The sequence below is a fragment of the Miniopterus schreibersii genome, assembly GCF_964146895.1.
Source record: "Miniopterus schreibersii genome assembly, chromosome: 4".
NCBI classification, from domain to species: Eukaryota; Metazoa; Chordata; class Mammalia; order Chiroptera; family Miniopteridae; genus Miniopterus; species Miniopterus schreibersii.
In genome coordinates this window covers 21,814,236-21,828,062 of record NC_138105.1, presented here as the reverse complement: position 1 = coordinate 21,828,062, position 13,827 = coordinate 21,814,236, and the positions used below count along the sequence as shown (strand labels likewise).

The following is a 13,827-nucleotide window of genomic DNA, read 5'->3' as shown; positions in this document are numbered from 1 at the left end:
TTTGATAAATACAGGCAAATAAAAGTACAAAAATGTTTAATCTTTATCTGGAGTTTTAGGATAAAGTGTTCTAACTCAATTCCTCTCAGCAATTTCCCACTTTAAAGGATAGTTGATATGTGATTGCCACTTAAATTGCAATTGCATGGGTTAATCACATTTTACAATGCCTTATTTGATATTAAAAAAACACCTGGAAGCAAAAAAATGTTGATGACAAAATCTGAAGTGAGAATTTATCTCACTGCAGAAATATTAATTTTTAAGTTATGAGATATTGCACTTTAGAAAGTATTAACTTTATAAAATTATAAGAAAAAGAAATGTGAAACAGTTTGCTCCAAGGGTTTCTATTAATGGAATTATATGTTGTTAAAAATTCATTTATCTTTCAGTAATGCAGCTATTGTGTTGCTTTTAACTCCATGGTAAATGCTAAGATTGGTTTTGTGATTATTTTTTTTTAAGTACATTCTGCATATGTCTACTGTTAAAGTATGTTTTTGTTAGTGTGCTAAAATTGGTTTCAACTGGTTGACAGTTTAAAGAGGTATTTGCTATGATATCTGTTCATTTTCCCAGGGCTGGGGAGCAGAATATCACCGGCAGGATGTTACCAGTACCCCGTGTTGGATTGAGATTCATCTTCATGGGCCTCTTCAGTGGCTGGATAAAGTCCTCACTCAGATGGGCTCCCCTCTGAACCCCATATCTTCTGTTTCATAGTGCAGAAGTATTCACTTCAATTATATTATTAGTGGACTTGTTTTAATTTTAGGGAAACTTTCAGTACAGATACTGTGAGCTTACATGGAAAACAGCTTATTTTTTTTCTACATAATTGTGACCAATACATTTGTATTTTGTGATGAATCTACATTTGTTTGTATTAATGTTCATGCGATTAATTCTCAAATTGTTGTGAAAAATACAGAAAAATTATTGTGCCCCAGTTCAAAAGTTTGGCATTAATCTTAAACTGGAACATTCTTTTGCATTATTGTCTCAAAAAAATTGTTTTTAAATTTTTTTAAAAAGTAAGAACACATAATGAAAAAATTAGTGTAATAAGAGGGTATACTGTAAAAAGTCTTCCCTTTGACTCTTGATCCTCAAGAAGCTGTACTTTTACCAGTTTCTTTGTCCCACCAACTTTTAAAAAACCTAATTCATTGTTCTATAAAAGCATATAGTAGGGGCTTAAGAGAAACTATTAAAAAAATCTTTTGAAGGAACACTATGCACTGCTGTAACAAGTAGTGTCCAGTAAAAGCAAAGTGATAGTTTTCTAGACGACATCATAAAAATTACACTTAATACAGCTAAATGTTTGTCAGTGTATTGTGACTTCACTCAATATATCTTTTGTAAGACATTTCCTTTTTTTAAAAAAAATTGCCAACAACAGATCTCTAGTATGTGTCATTTACTCAGAACCTCTCATAAGTACTACGTTATAGCTAGTGACAGCGCATGCACAGCCTTGTTCAGCTATGTTTGCTGCTTTCAGCTGGTGTTGCAAGGACTCTAATTTTGACATGCATTAATCTTTTATTTTGCACTTTGATGGGTGACAGTTTTTAGTGTAACCTTTTGTGAAACACATTCAAGTAACTTGGACTTAGATGCTCGTCCTTACTTCCTTGGTACCCCTTTTGTATTAACAAACACTGCAATTTATAGATTACAGTTGTAGGAAATTAATGCTTTTTTTTAGTTTTTGTTGTATTTTCAGCCTAGATTATAATACTGTTATTCTGTAGCTCCAACTTAAGGTGCCTTTTTAATTCCAGTTTTATGGACATTATTAATGTTGAAAAGTCATGTACTTAATCTCATTGCTCTTATTACATCAGTCTCCCCATGCAAGGACCTGTGTGCTGTAGCCATAGGAGCCTCTTCAGTCTGGCCCCAAAGATGGGAGTACTGGTCTGATACTTGAATGAATCAGCAGTGGTTGTTGAGATAGCTGATTTTAAAACATTCACGTGTCAGTTACCATGCATGCTCTTTTTACTTTTTTTTTTTTTTAGCACTATGTGAATTCTAATCACCCAGAACACAATCCTCAGAAAGGAAAGACAAGGAAACTCCAAAATATTCATTTAATCAGTCATGCTTAAAGGCTTTGGGTAGAAGATTCTACCTCTTTTTCTAGGGAGCACAGATGGACTCTTGGTTATGGTATGAGAGCAAAGACATTATTATGAAAAAAAGTGACCTAATTTACCTATCAGAAGAAACTTATTTTCTGGTACCTTGTGTAAGTACTATATGGAGTCATGTCAGTCTTGTGTTTAAGATGTTAGTTTGGTTTGACTTTCCACCTTACCCTCTCTGCTTTGTGAGGAAGTAAGTGCATTTTTGAGGAAAGGGGAATGTGATTCTTTCTGTTCTCTATGACATTTATTTATTGCGTCTACAAAGTGCAGCCAATGGATGGTTTTCGTTCTTTCAGGCGAAGTGCCTGCCATGTGCTTCAGCTCACAGCCCTTTGCTGGATGAAAGGATACTTTCTGACAGTTACCTGAGCCTTAAATATATGTTTTCCATGATATGCATTATCAATCTTCCATAATTGTGTCAGCAATATGAAAGAGGATATATTTGCTTAGTGAGAGAACAATTTTATTTACTCTTTTTTTTTTCTTTCTTTTTTTACTTACCAGGCTCATGGCACAATCTTTGGAACAAATTTATAGGAATAAAATACCCTGGTTGAATGACAGATACATGTAATCAACTTCATGGGGCTTGAACTGAGGAAAACTATTGAATTGTTTTATCGATACTTTTAATTGAGTTAATTAAAAATTGTTTTTATTCATGTCACAGCTTTCAAAGTTAGCAGGATTTTATGTGAATGGCCTTTTCTGTGTTTTTTCTAAGGAGCTGTGTCTCGTGAATGACAGTACTGAAGCTATTAACTGTTAAGAATTTCATGGAGAAGTATAAGCCTGTTGTATTTCCTGAAAATTGTCAATTCCACACTTCTGGATTTTAAATGAAAACTTAATCTGGCTGCTTCTATGATTCCCGAAGATGTCCATTATCCATGGATAGGAAATAAAAATTGCCAGTAAGATTTTTAAAAACTAAGTAAAAATGTGATCAATGAAAAGAAAGTACCTTTGAAAGAAACCATTTCAGAAAATTACAGTTTTAAGTTTTTATTTAATATCCAGAATGGTTTATAAAACAACACCATTAAAATAATCATTTTATAGCATGTACAACATATTAATATATGCCAGCTGAAAAGAGAGTCTGGGAATAATAAAATTATAACCAATTTGGTAAATGCAAAAAGAAGAATAGCATCAAAATTAACTTCAGTAGTGAATTAAAGCAACAAAAAGATGTTGATTGAAATACACACACAGAATTTGACTAACAGCATTAATAAAAGATATTATGGTCTGGTTGGTATTGCCTGACTTAAGGTGTGAAATGAAAACTAGCAGGCATGTTATTGGTCTATTGAAGCTAACATTTTTTTCTTTAGAGAAAATTTAAGGGAGACATCAAGCAAAATGTAAAATACATCAAAACATAAACAATCTTTTAAATGTTATTGTTATATAAGAAAACTGTGGTAATAGAATTGGCTGGGTTTCTGAGGTGAAATCCACTGTAAGATTACTAGATAGTTCAATAAGCTACACCTAGTAGTACAGAAAGGGGATGCAGCCATATACTTTTCATACACTTGAGAGCAAGACATCCTTTTAGGATGTAAAATGATCAATAAGTATTCAGATCTGAAATGTATTGTCAAGACAAGAACTGGGGCTCATAAAACCTGTATTTGAGGGTACCTGTGGGAAACACTTCCCCTGCAATAGTGTTCTGCCGGGGGAGAAAGTTTTTATAAAAAATCAAATCCTACCAATAGCAGACTAAAAAGTTTGGTAGTAGCCGTTTAAGTGCTGTGCTGCTGTTACAGAGAGTATCTAATATACCAGTTTGGATCCATTTCTTCACACTTTTTCTAGTTGTCTGCTTAATAGTACTTTGGATCATTCTCGCTTTCCCATTTAAATATATTAGTACCTAATATATCCTACCTTAAGAAGGAAGAATCTTTTGATAATTATTGAATTCAACTTCCAATGATGACTTAAATTTTGGACCTGTTGACTTTTAAGAGAGTCAGAGCCCTTCTGTGTTGTCTTCGTTAAAGCCTCAATCTCTCGTAAGAATATAAATGTTTCCTCCTCATACTCATCAGCTAGATAAGCATGGATCTTTGAAGGTAGTAGATAGCCTGGTGATTTTAGAAGTTCGGTGATTTTTATGGGAGCGAGTTTTCCTAAGCATTGATTTATGGATGGTCTCCTCAGATATTAACTAGGATAACTTTTTGGGGGTAATCTCAGGTTCGATGCCTGTTTTTTCCCTGAACAGCAGCCTTTTCCTCATTGATGCAGGTAGGATTCTGGGGAGGTTTTCTTCTCACAGAAGATCCATGTATGGATAGTGATAGTTAAAGGCATCACTTCTGCATAAACAATTTCACTTGCTGCACAGAAACTTGGACAGTTCTTTGGAATCCATTGCAGTTCAGGTTCAGAGTGTCCTGACTCTAAGAGGTAACAGTGTTTATCAAGCCTTTGTTATACTGGATTATTCATAATAGAAATGTATCTTCTAAAATACAACTGTGTGATAATCAAAGTATTACCCGAAAATTGGATGGTTTATAAAACCAATAAGAGAGATTTTACATATTAATTTTTTTAAAAGTAAGAGCTTATGTTATAATATTTGCTGGTAGCAATTGCTGTAAAACCAGTGAGGAGTTGTTTTGTTGAAAACATTCTTCTGTCATTCGCGGCAGAGTGAAAAAGGTTTGTGCGGCTCTCGTCTAAAGAATTCTGTTCTTAATGTTCTTAAAATCGTCATCCTATGGTCCTGTAAGGTTTTATTTGAAGATGCTGTTTTTAAAAAGTTCAGAATTTTGTGTACAGGTAGATTTTTATCCCATTAGTAGTGCTGCCTTAATACCAGTTGTTGTTAGCTATAACCAGACTCCAGTGAGGTAAACAAGCCCAGGTTCTTTATAAAAGAAAAAATCTTCTAGGGTCGGCTTTCCCATTGCACGTGATATTGCCTTGATTCATTCACAAAGACTTTTAACTGTAGGGACTCTTGAAGATAATAGTTGGGCAAATGGTTTTCTTCTTAACCTTGTTGGTTAAGTTGCATTTTGAAAATTCCTTATTTTAAAATTAGATAAGATCGTAATGAAAAGTGGATGTTTATGTACCTGCCCATGTTCTCTTAAGAAGATATTGCATACGCAGATGATAAAGACCAAACCAGTGGCTGCACTATAGGTCTGCTTCTTGTATGTACTTGTTCTGCTTCTGTTTGTTGTAGAAAGTGAAACTCTAGCAACATGCTTCCATTCTCTTATCTTTTTGATACTTATAAAAATGTATTAGGTTTTACTATATTGTGCTTTTCAAAGCCATAATTCTTAAGAACTTTGTTTTTGCATATTGTTTGCTAATACTTTATTTTAATAAACCTCAAAACCTGCTTAATGTGTGTGGTGGTGTTTTTCTGTTCTTCTGTGTGTACGTGCTCTGTTTTGACTTGACTTGCTTCACTGAGTGGAGTTATAAAAAGAAGAGAATATTAGTTGCTATGACTGGCTGTGTTTGTGCACTAGCGATAGAAAATGGAAATATTGTGCCTTGCCACCCAGCATGAGGTTTGCTCAGAATGATTAATATTTTTTCATTCTGTTTCTCAGAGCGTTGATGTGTTTTTCTTTGCTAGTTTTGTACTGTTTTGAAAAGGGATTTGGAGCTAGAGTCTGAGTTTTTTAGTTTAACCACAAATTTCCCTTCTCTGGATTTATCTATAAATGGGAGGTCCTCACCCATGATCAGGAGATAGAATAACTCTTAGCTGAGCTGGCTCTGGAGTTTGCCTGCCTGCATTTGAATCCTGGGCCTCAGCTTTCTGAGCTCTGTGCCCCAGTTTCCTGATCTGTAAAGTAAAAGTCTACCTACTTCATAGGATTTGGGGAAGATTAAATAGCATAATACAAATATAGTACTAAGAACCAGTACCTGGCATATAAGAACTCACATTTTATTACCATCTCTTACATATCTTCTTTGATGCAGAGGAATTATTTCTGATGCTGCTTGACTTTAGTAGATCAACCCTTGATTATCCACTTTGTGAATTAGCTTTGTTTTTCTTTATTTTTTCCTTTTTAAAAAAATTTAAAATCATAGATTAGTTTTATCATCCCCACCAAATGCATGCTTTTTCCACGTCTGTGTTGTATATACTAGAAATACAAACTCATCCTACTTAGGAAGGGATGGTAAAAATCCATATGCCCCTATAGGAAAGTAGAAAAACCCAAGCTAAATATTTTAATCCCAAATAATAAATATAAAAGCTCTTATTCTCTTTAGAGAAAAACTTCATCAAAGGAATCCATTTCTTCAATCCCTTCTTAAATGCCTTTTTATTTCAAGTATAAGGCATTTAGTAAAGTATTTAGTAGCGACTTCACTTGCTGTTTTAGAAGCATATTTTTAAAAAACATTTGTTCTGGCCAAAGATTTTAGTGAGCAGTGAGAGGTGTTGAGTTTCTTTCACATCTAAGGCAATTAGTTTTCAAATTGCTGTAGCCAAACAGTTCCAGTGATGGGATCAGTTGTGATGCCCACTCCAGTTTTAGACGTGAGACTTGGTGGCCAAAGCTATTCCGTGTTATAGCAGTTTTGATGCAATTCATATTGTATAAATATTTACAAGTATCAGTAGGCTAGCAAGCTTATAAGGAAGTACTTTTTCAGTGCTCAAAGAAGGAAGCATTTATAAAAACTCTTTTCCCCCATTTAACATTTTAAATATTACTGTGCTTTTGGTTGTTGCTGAGTTTGTAAGCCTATCTTTAATAAACTGACTTTTGCAGGGGGGAAGTCTATGTTCTTTTGATCTAAATCACTTTTCGTGGTTGTATTTTAAAGGAAGGGGAATGAGGCTTTAGGGAAAATATAAAAGGAAGTTGTTGGCAGCTTGCTTAACCATTTCCATCTTAAAGTATGTTGGGTGGGAGGTGGAAGGGGGATTTAGATTGGTGGTTAACATTCTTTCATTATCCACATTAATTATTTTTTAATTTATTTTTTAATCCTCACCCGAGGATATTTTTATTTCATTGCTTTTCAGAGAGAGTGGAAGGGAGAGAGAGAGAGAGAGAGAGAGAAACATCGATGTGAGAGAGACACACTGGTTAGTTGCCTCCCACAGGTGCCTGGTCAGGGCCAGGGATCAAGCCCGCAATGCAGCCGAGGTACATGCCCTTGGCCAGAATCAAACCCGGGACCCTTTAGTTCGCAAGCTGACTAACCATTGAGCAAAACCAGCTAGGGCTTTCATTATCCAGTCTATGGAGTGGATGCGTGTAATTCCCGAGAAGCAATTACTGAGGCAGTCTTTTGAAGTTTGGGGATGAATTTGAAAGCTTCCTTATCATTTGTCTTACTCTCCTACCTTTCTCCCCATCCAATAAAAACTTCACCTGTTATTTCAGGTAAAATACTTTTACCTGAGATAAATGTGGAGAATTTTAACAGTATAGAAAAAGACAGACTAGCTAACCACTACACTTTTTTTTTTTAAATTTTTAAATTTATCTTTATTGTTGAGAGTATTACAGGTATCCCATTTTTCCCCCCAGTTGATCCCCTCCGCTTCGCTCCCACCCCATTCCCAGGCCTTCAACCTGTTATTGACTGTGTCCATGGGTTATGCATATATGCATATAACTTTGGTTAATCTCTTCCCACCCTCCACCCCCCTTCCCTCTTTCCTCTGAAATATGATTGTCTGTTGCATGCGTCAATGTCTTGATCTATTTAGTTCATCAGATTCTTTTGTTCATTAGCTTCTTAAAGAAGACCCTTCAACTTTTCCTGTACTGCTGGTCTGGTGATGATGAACTCCTTTAGCTTTTTCTTATCTGTGAAGCTCTTTATTTGGCCTTCAATTCTAAATGATAGCTTTGCTGGGTAGAGCAATGTTGGTTGTAGTTCCATGTTTTTCACCACTTTGAATATTTCTTGCCACTCCCTTCTGGCCTGCAAAGTTTCTGTTGAGAAATCAGCTGACAGTCATATGGTTGCTCCCTTGTAGGTAACTAACTGCTTTTCTCTTGCTGCTTTTAAGATGCTCTCTTTGTCTTTAACCTTTGTCATTTTAATTATGATGTGTCTTGCTGTCTTGGGTTCCTCTTGTTTGGGACTCTCTGTGCTTCCTGGACTTGTAAGTTGATTTCTTTCCCCAGGTAGGGGAAGTTTTCTGTAATTATTTTTTCAAATAGGTTTTCAATTCCTTGGTTTCTTTCTGCCTCTTCTGGCACCCCAATAATATGAATGTTGGGCCTCTTGAAGTTGTCCCAGAGGCTCCGTATGCTATCTTCATATTTCTGGATTCTTTTTTCTTTTTGCTCTTCTGGTTGGGTGTTTTTTGTTTCCTCATGTTCCAAATTGCTGATTTGATTCTCAGAGTCCTCTACTCTACTGTTGATTCCATGTAAATTATTCTTCATTTCAGTTCCTGTAGCCTTCATTTCAAATTGGTACTTTATTATGTTATCAATTTTCTCAGTTATTTCCCTAATAGTCTGCTTAAACATCCTTATAATCAAAATTCTGAACTCTGTATCTGTTAGCTTGCTTGGATCTATTTCATTTAGTTCCTCTTCTAGAGATTCCTTCTGTTCTTTCCTTTGTGACATGTTTCTTTGCCTCCACATTTTGGCTGCTTCCAGGTGTTTGTTTCTATGTATTAGGTAGAGCTGCTAAGTCTTCTGGAGTTTGTAGAGTGGCTTTGTGTAGTAGGTGTCCTGTAGGGTCCAGGGGCTCAGCCTCCCCAGTCACCTGAGCTGGGCCTTCTAGGTGCTTCCCTGTGTGGGCTGTGTGCACTGTCCTGTTGTAGTTGAGCCTTGGTTGCTGTTGGTGTCACTGGGAGGAACTGACCCCCAGGCCAATCAGCTGTGAGGACCAGCTGCAACTACAGCCAAAGAGTTGCTGTGCCTGGAGACACCCCTATGGAACAGGATTTACTTCAGTGGAGCTTTGGTGTTCACCAAGTGTGCCCCTTGAGTGTCACACGTGGATGTGGTAGGGTTATAATCCAGCGTGGTCGAGTCTGCCCACCAGGTGCACTGTCTCTGGGGCCTCCCAGGAGGTGCAAAGTCAGCCTCTGCCAGTGCCTTGCCCAGGCCCACCCAGCATGAGCTACACAGCAAACCATAGTTGGCTGCTACTTGTGCTGGGCTTTGCGTTGTCCAGGAGAGGCCAAGCTATGAGCCAATGCAGGCTGCCAGGCCTGGGGCCACTTATCAAGCCGTATGGGACACACTGCTGCTTGTTTGAGAGATTTTCGGAAAGTCCTAAGCATAAGGCTCCAGAGGCCACTTGCACAGAAAAGCCCCTGGAAATGGCCTGGATGAGCTGCAGGTGGGGAGGGGCGGGGCCTCTGGGAATCTCGGGGCGGGGCCAAAGGTGAGAGTCAGGCGCTGGCGACTCAAATATGGCGCCTGCTGCCGGCTGTGTGCGGGGAGGACTTGCCAAAGGAGCCATGGCCCTGCAGCTCTTCTGCCTGGGAGGAAGCCGCCCTCCACCTCTAGCCCCGACTTCAGGCAGGTTAGTTTCCCCCCGAGTGTCCCGGGTCCTTTCAGGCTGCCGCCCGGCGCTGGGCTCAGAGGGAGCGTCCGAGTGAGTCCGTGCCGGGCCCTTTGAGAGGAGCTGCTGGGGCTCCCGCAGCCTCCGCGACCCTCAGCCACAGTCCCCGCTGGTTGCACTGCCCTAAGTTGTGGGGACGTCTCTTCCCGGCCCTGGAGCCCTGGGCTGGGGATCTGCTGTGGTGCTGGGACCCCTCTCTCGTCCGGGAAACCCCCACCACCGAGATTCCCTCCCGGGTTTCAACCGCGGCACCGGGTGTGGGCCTGCAGCACGTCTCCTATTCAGCCCCGATTCAGCCCCGATCCGCCCGGGTCTGGTCCCTCCTACCGGTTTCAGTGCTTCTTCAGCTCCCTGGTTGTGGGGCTTCTGTTCAGCCAGATCTGAGGAGGCTCTGAGTGCTGGTGGTTCTGTATTTTAGTTGTAATTTTGATGTGGTTGCGGGAGGAGCGGGCGCAGCTGTTACCTACGCCGCCACCTTGTTTCTCTCTAACCACTGCACTTTATGTGTGTGCCCTGCTAACCTGTTCTGGTAATCACTCTACATCGGTCCTTTCCTGTCTTTGACAAAAGTTTAGCTGACTATGGGTGGAGATACAGCTCCTCTTTTGAAAGGGTTCTCAGAGAAATTTGTTTGGGTCTGAAGTGTTTCTTGAATTCTCTATACCAAAGAGCATTTGCTGTCTTCTCTCTCTCTTATTTTGTTCAATGGCAGACCTTTCCAAAATGTATAACATCAAGCCTTTCTACCCAGATCTTTTACTGAGATTACTGAAGCGACAAACAAACAAAAGACAATTGGGATGAATCTAGGAGGGCTTTCAGAAGCTTTTTAAAAAAAGACCTTGGACATTAAGGAGAAAAAAAAGGTTTTCGTTCTTCAGAACATTTATTGCCATCTAACATCATATGTATATATTTCTTTACTCTTTTTATAGACTGTCTTACCTCATGGGAATTTCAGCTCTATGAAACCAGGCCTGTGTCCCCGCTACCAAAACAGTTCTGGATATTTTGTAAGCACTCTGATGTTTGCTGAATGAATGAGAGTACTAGAATTCATCTTTTAAATTGTGTAATGAAGATACTTAGTTGAATGGATTCCAGCTTAGCACTTTAACTATTAGGTCTCTATTACATGCCTTGTAAGAGATGAAGTGGAAACTCAACTAAGAAACTAGACACTCACATGTTCTCATTGAATTTTTGGACCTTGGCCCCAAAGTTACCAGGTTCCTGGAATTATTGCTTAGAGAACCTAACAGAATAACAGTTATTAATATTTTCCCAGAGAAAGGATATACTTTCTTTGATGTATTTGACAAGAGAAAATAACCAAAAAAGTGTAAAAATTTTTTTAGAGTTTACACGGATGGCAGGCAGTGTTAAGAGCCTTGTAGTTTGATGTTGGTGCCCTGGTTGAGAGCCCCTAATATCATCCCCAACTGTTGGGAATGAAGGACAGGCATTCAGGTGGGGCAGCAAAGTAGTGCCTTTAAGAGACAACATAGTGACCTGTATTTGTACTTCAGAGTAAAAGATTAATTTTGCTGAAGACTCCTTGTGATTGTAGGGGGGAGGGAAGCACGGGGGGATTTGGGTGATACCACCATCAGTTAAGATTAATTAATAATAAACACTCCTTGGTTGCGTTTCTTTACATAAGATTCTGTGAATTGTACAGAATTTTAGACTAAGTGATAGCAGTGAAGGGGAAGGTGACTGCAAGCACAAAGCAGTTACGTATTAGCAGTAAGACTGCAAAGATGACCATCTGAAAAGAAGGGGCCTTTTTAAATTTATTGTCTGTTTAATGAGCTGCTGAAGTTCACCAACACCCATTCTGCCCTTTGTTAATTACAGAACACCTCTGTCCAGCTGCCTACCACCTTTCCCAGCCTCTCCTTCAGCTAGGGGTGGTCCTGTAGCTAAGTTCTGACCAATAGGATTTGAGTAGAAGTGATAGTGCTGTTTTGGCGGAATGCACCAAAGAGCACTGTTCTTGCCCCCTTTCCCTTCTCAGTGGCTAGGATGCAGGTATGATGGCAGGAACTAGATAGAGTAGCCACCTTGAAGTGCACGTGGAAGCTGGGAGATAGGATGGCAGCTGTGCTACTCCTGGAAGGTTATGTGCACAAGAAACTAAGAGATGGAGGGTGTTCTCTGGTATAACAGTTCAGAATGTAACCTAATTAATACTTGCTCATTTGCTTGGTCTCACCAAACCTTTATTGAGTGTTCTCTACAAGTAGGCTTTATGCTGGGCAGCAGGGAGGAGCAGGGAGTCGCCTCCTGTCCTCATGGAAAGGGAAGCTGTAACAGTTTCGTGTTTTCAGTCCCTATCTAGTTAGGGTTATCTGATCAGTTTGGAGGGTGGAAAAAACACAGGAACAGAGAAGAAAACTAAAAACAGACTCTGCTTCTGTTTTTCTATTTTTTCAGAATACAGTATTCTGGAATACTGCAATATTAGGTTGTTTGCTCATTCATTCAACTAATATTTGAGGGCCTGTTAGATGTCAGGCTTAGAGTGAAACAAAAATGCCCTCAAGGAGCTCCATTCTGGTTACAGAGACATAAAACAAGCTAAGTGAAATGTAGTATAGGGTAGTGATAAGTTCTAAGGAGAAAAAGCAGGAACGGGAGATTTGAAATATTGGGTGGGAGTGGGGTAGGAAAGCAGTTGAAGCTTTAGATCAAAATGCCAGGGAAGGGCTCGCTGAGAAGGAAATCTTTGACCTAAGTCCAGGAAGAGGTGAGGAAGGTGGTTTGTGAAGTAGTGATTTAGCTGATTCTTCGTCAGGCAATTCAGAAGTCATATGGGTCATACTGTAAAAATCTTAGTGTCCCTGTAGGAAAAGGGGTAGTTCAAGCAGAAATAGCTAAAAGAACTAACTTTTTAATTGTGTGTTCTTTTAGCGTCTGTGGAAGATACAGTAATAACTGAGGTTTTACATAGATGGAGACAAGAAATGTCAGTTGCTAACAACTTTGCGGATTACCACCTCCAGGAAACTGGCCGCTCGGAGGGTCAATCAGTAAGGGGAGTCCAACTCAGTATTTCATCTGATACAAGTTTAGTTTAAGGCAGAAAATAAAGGTGAAGCGTTCAGAGGAAGAACCCATGGGCAAATTTGTACCTTAACCTCTGGCTCTGTCTTTTCACTATGTTTCATTCAACAGATACTTCTTCATTGCCTATTTTGTGTTGAACAGGGTGCTAGGCATTGGGAAAGCAGCAGTGAACGAGATGGATGTTGTCCCTGACCTTGTACAGCTTATGTGTTGGTAGGGGGAGAGACATGAGGCTATGACTTAAAGCTATTTAATAGCTGTGGTAAGGGAACTGATTGGGGGCTATGAATGAATGAAACTGATGTGAACTCAGCAAGTCCTTTTTGATGAAGAGAGATTTAGGTTGAGACCAGAAGGCTAAGAAAGCATTAGCCAAATGAAGGACGAAAGACAAACAGCTTAGGCAGAGAGACCTGAGAGATTGAAAGGCACTAGTGACTAAAGCCTGGACCACAAGAGGAGTGTGAGGAGATGAGGCTGGGGAAGTTGTTGGGGTCAGATGATGCTGGGTCTTGTAGGCCAAGATTACGGTTTTAATTTTTGAGACCCAAGAGAAGCCACTGGAATGTCAATGGGATTGGATGTGTGCTTTGATTTCAGAGGCAAAAGTGGGTGTTAAGCTTTGAATTCAGGTGGTGCTGGTGGAGATGGAGGGGAGCAGATGGAGTGGTGGGGTGTCTAGGTGATGGATTGCATGTGGGAAGGATGAAGAACAGTTTGGGGTCAAGAATTACCACCACATATTTTTACTTTAGGCAACCAGATGCAGTTTGCTGAGATGGAGAAAACTGGAGGAAGACCTAGTTTATATGGAAAGGTGAGTTTTAGACATGCTGAATTTGAGGTTCCCTATGAGATATGCAAATGGAGGTGCTGAATGAACTCAGGGATAAGGTCTGGAGAGAGTTATTTGAAAAGCACCGGAAGCCACATGAGTGGATGAGCTAGTTTAGTGGAAAGCACTGTGGGAAAGGACCTAGGACAGCCGCCCTCCAGCTCTGGGCATATCCACTGGGAAATGGCAGACCTCTTT

The 13,827-nt window shown here is 39.5% G+C and overlaps 1 protein-coding gene across 6 annotated transcripts in view; it reads left to right on the top strand.

The window, feature by feature from the left end:
• SMAD5 (SMAD family member 5) overlaps positions 1–5,544 on the top strand; it is a 45,806-nt gene extending 40,262 nt beyond the window's left edge. For all 6 annotated transcript variants that reach the window (XM_081134086.1, XM_081134087.1, XM_081134088.1 and 3 more), the window contains one exon: positions 583–5,544. In XM_081134086.1, the coding sequence (XP_080990212.1) occupies positions 583–726 (144 nt within the window). In that variant the 3' untranslated portion in view covers positions 727–5,544. The remainder of the gene's footprint in view (positions 1–582) is intronic.
• Positions 5,545–13,827: the final 8,283 nt, after the last annotated feature.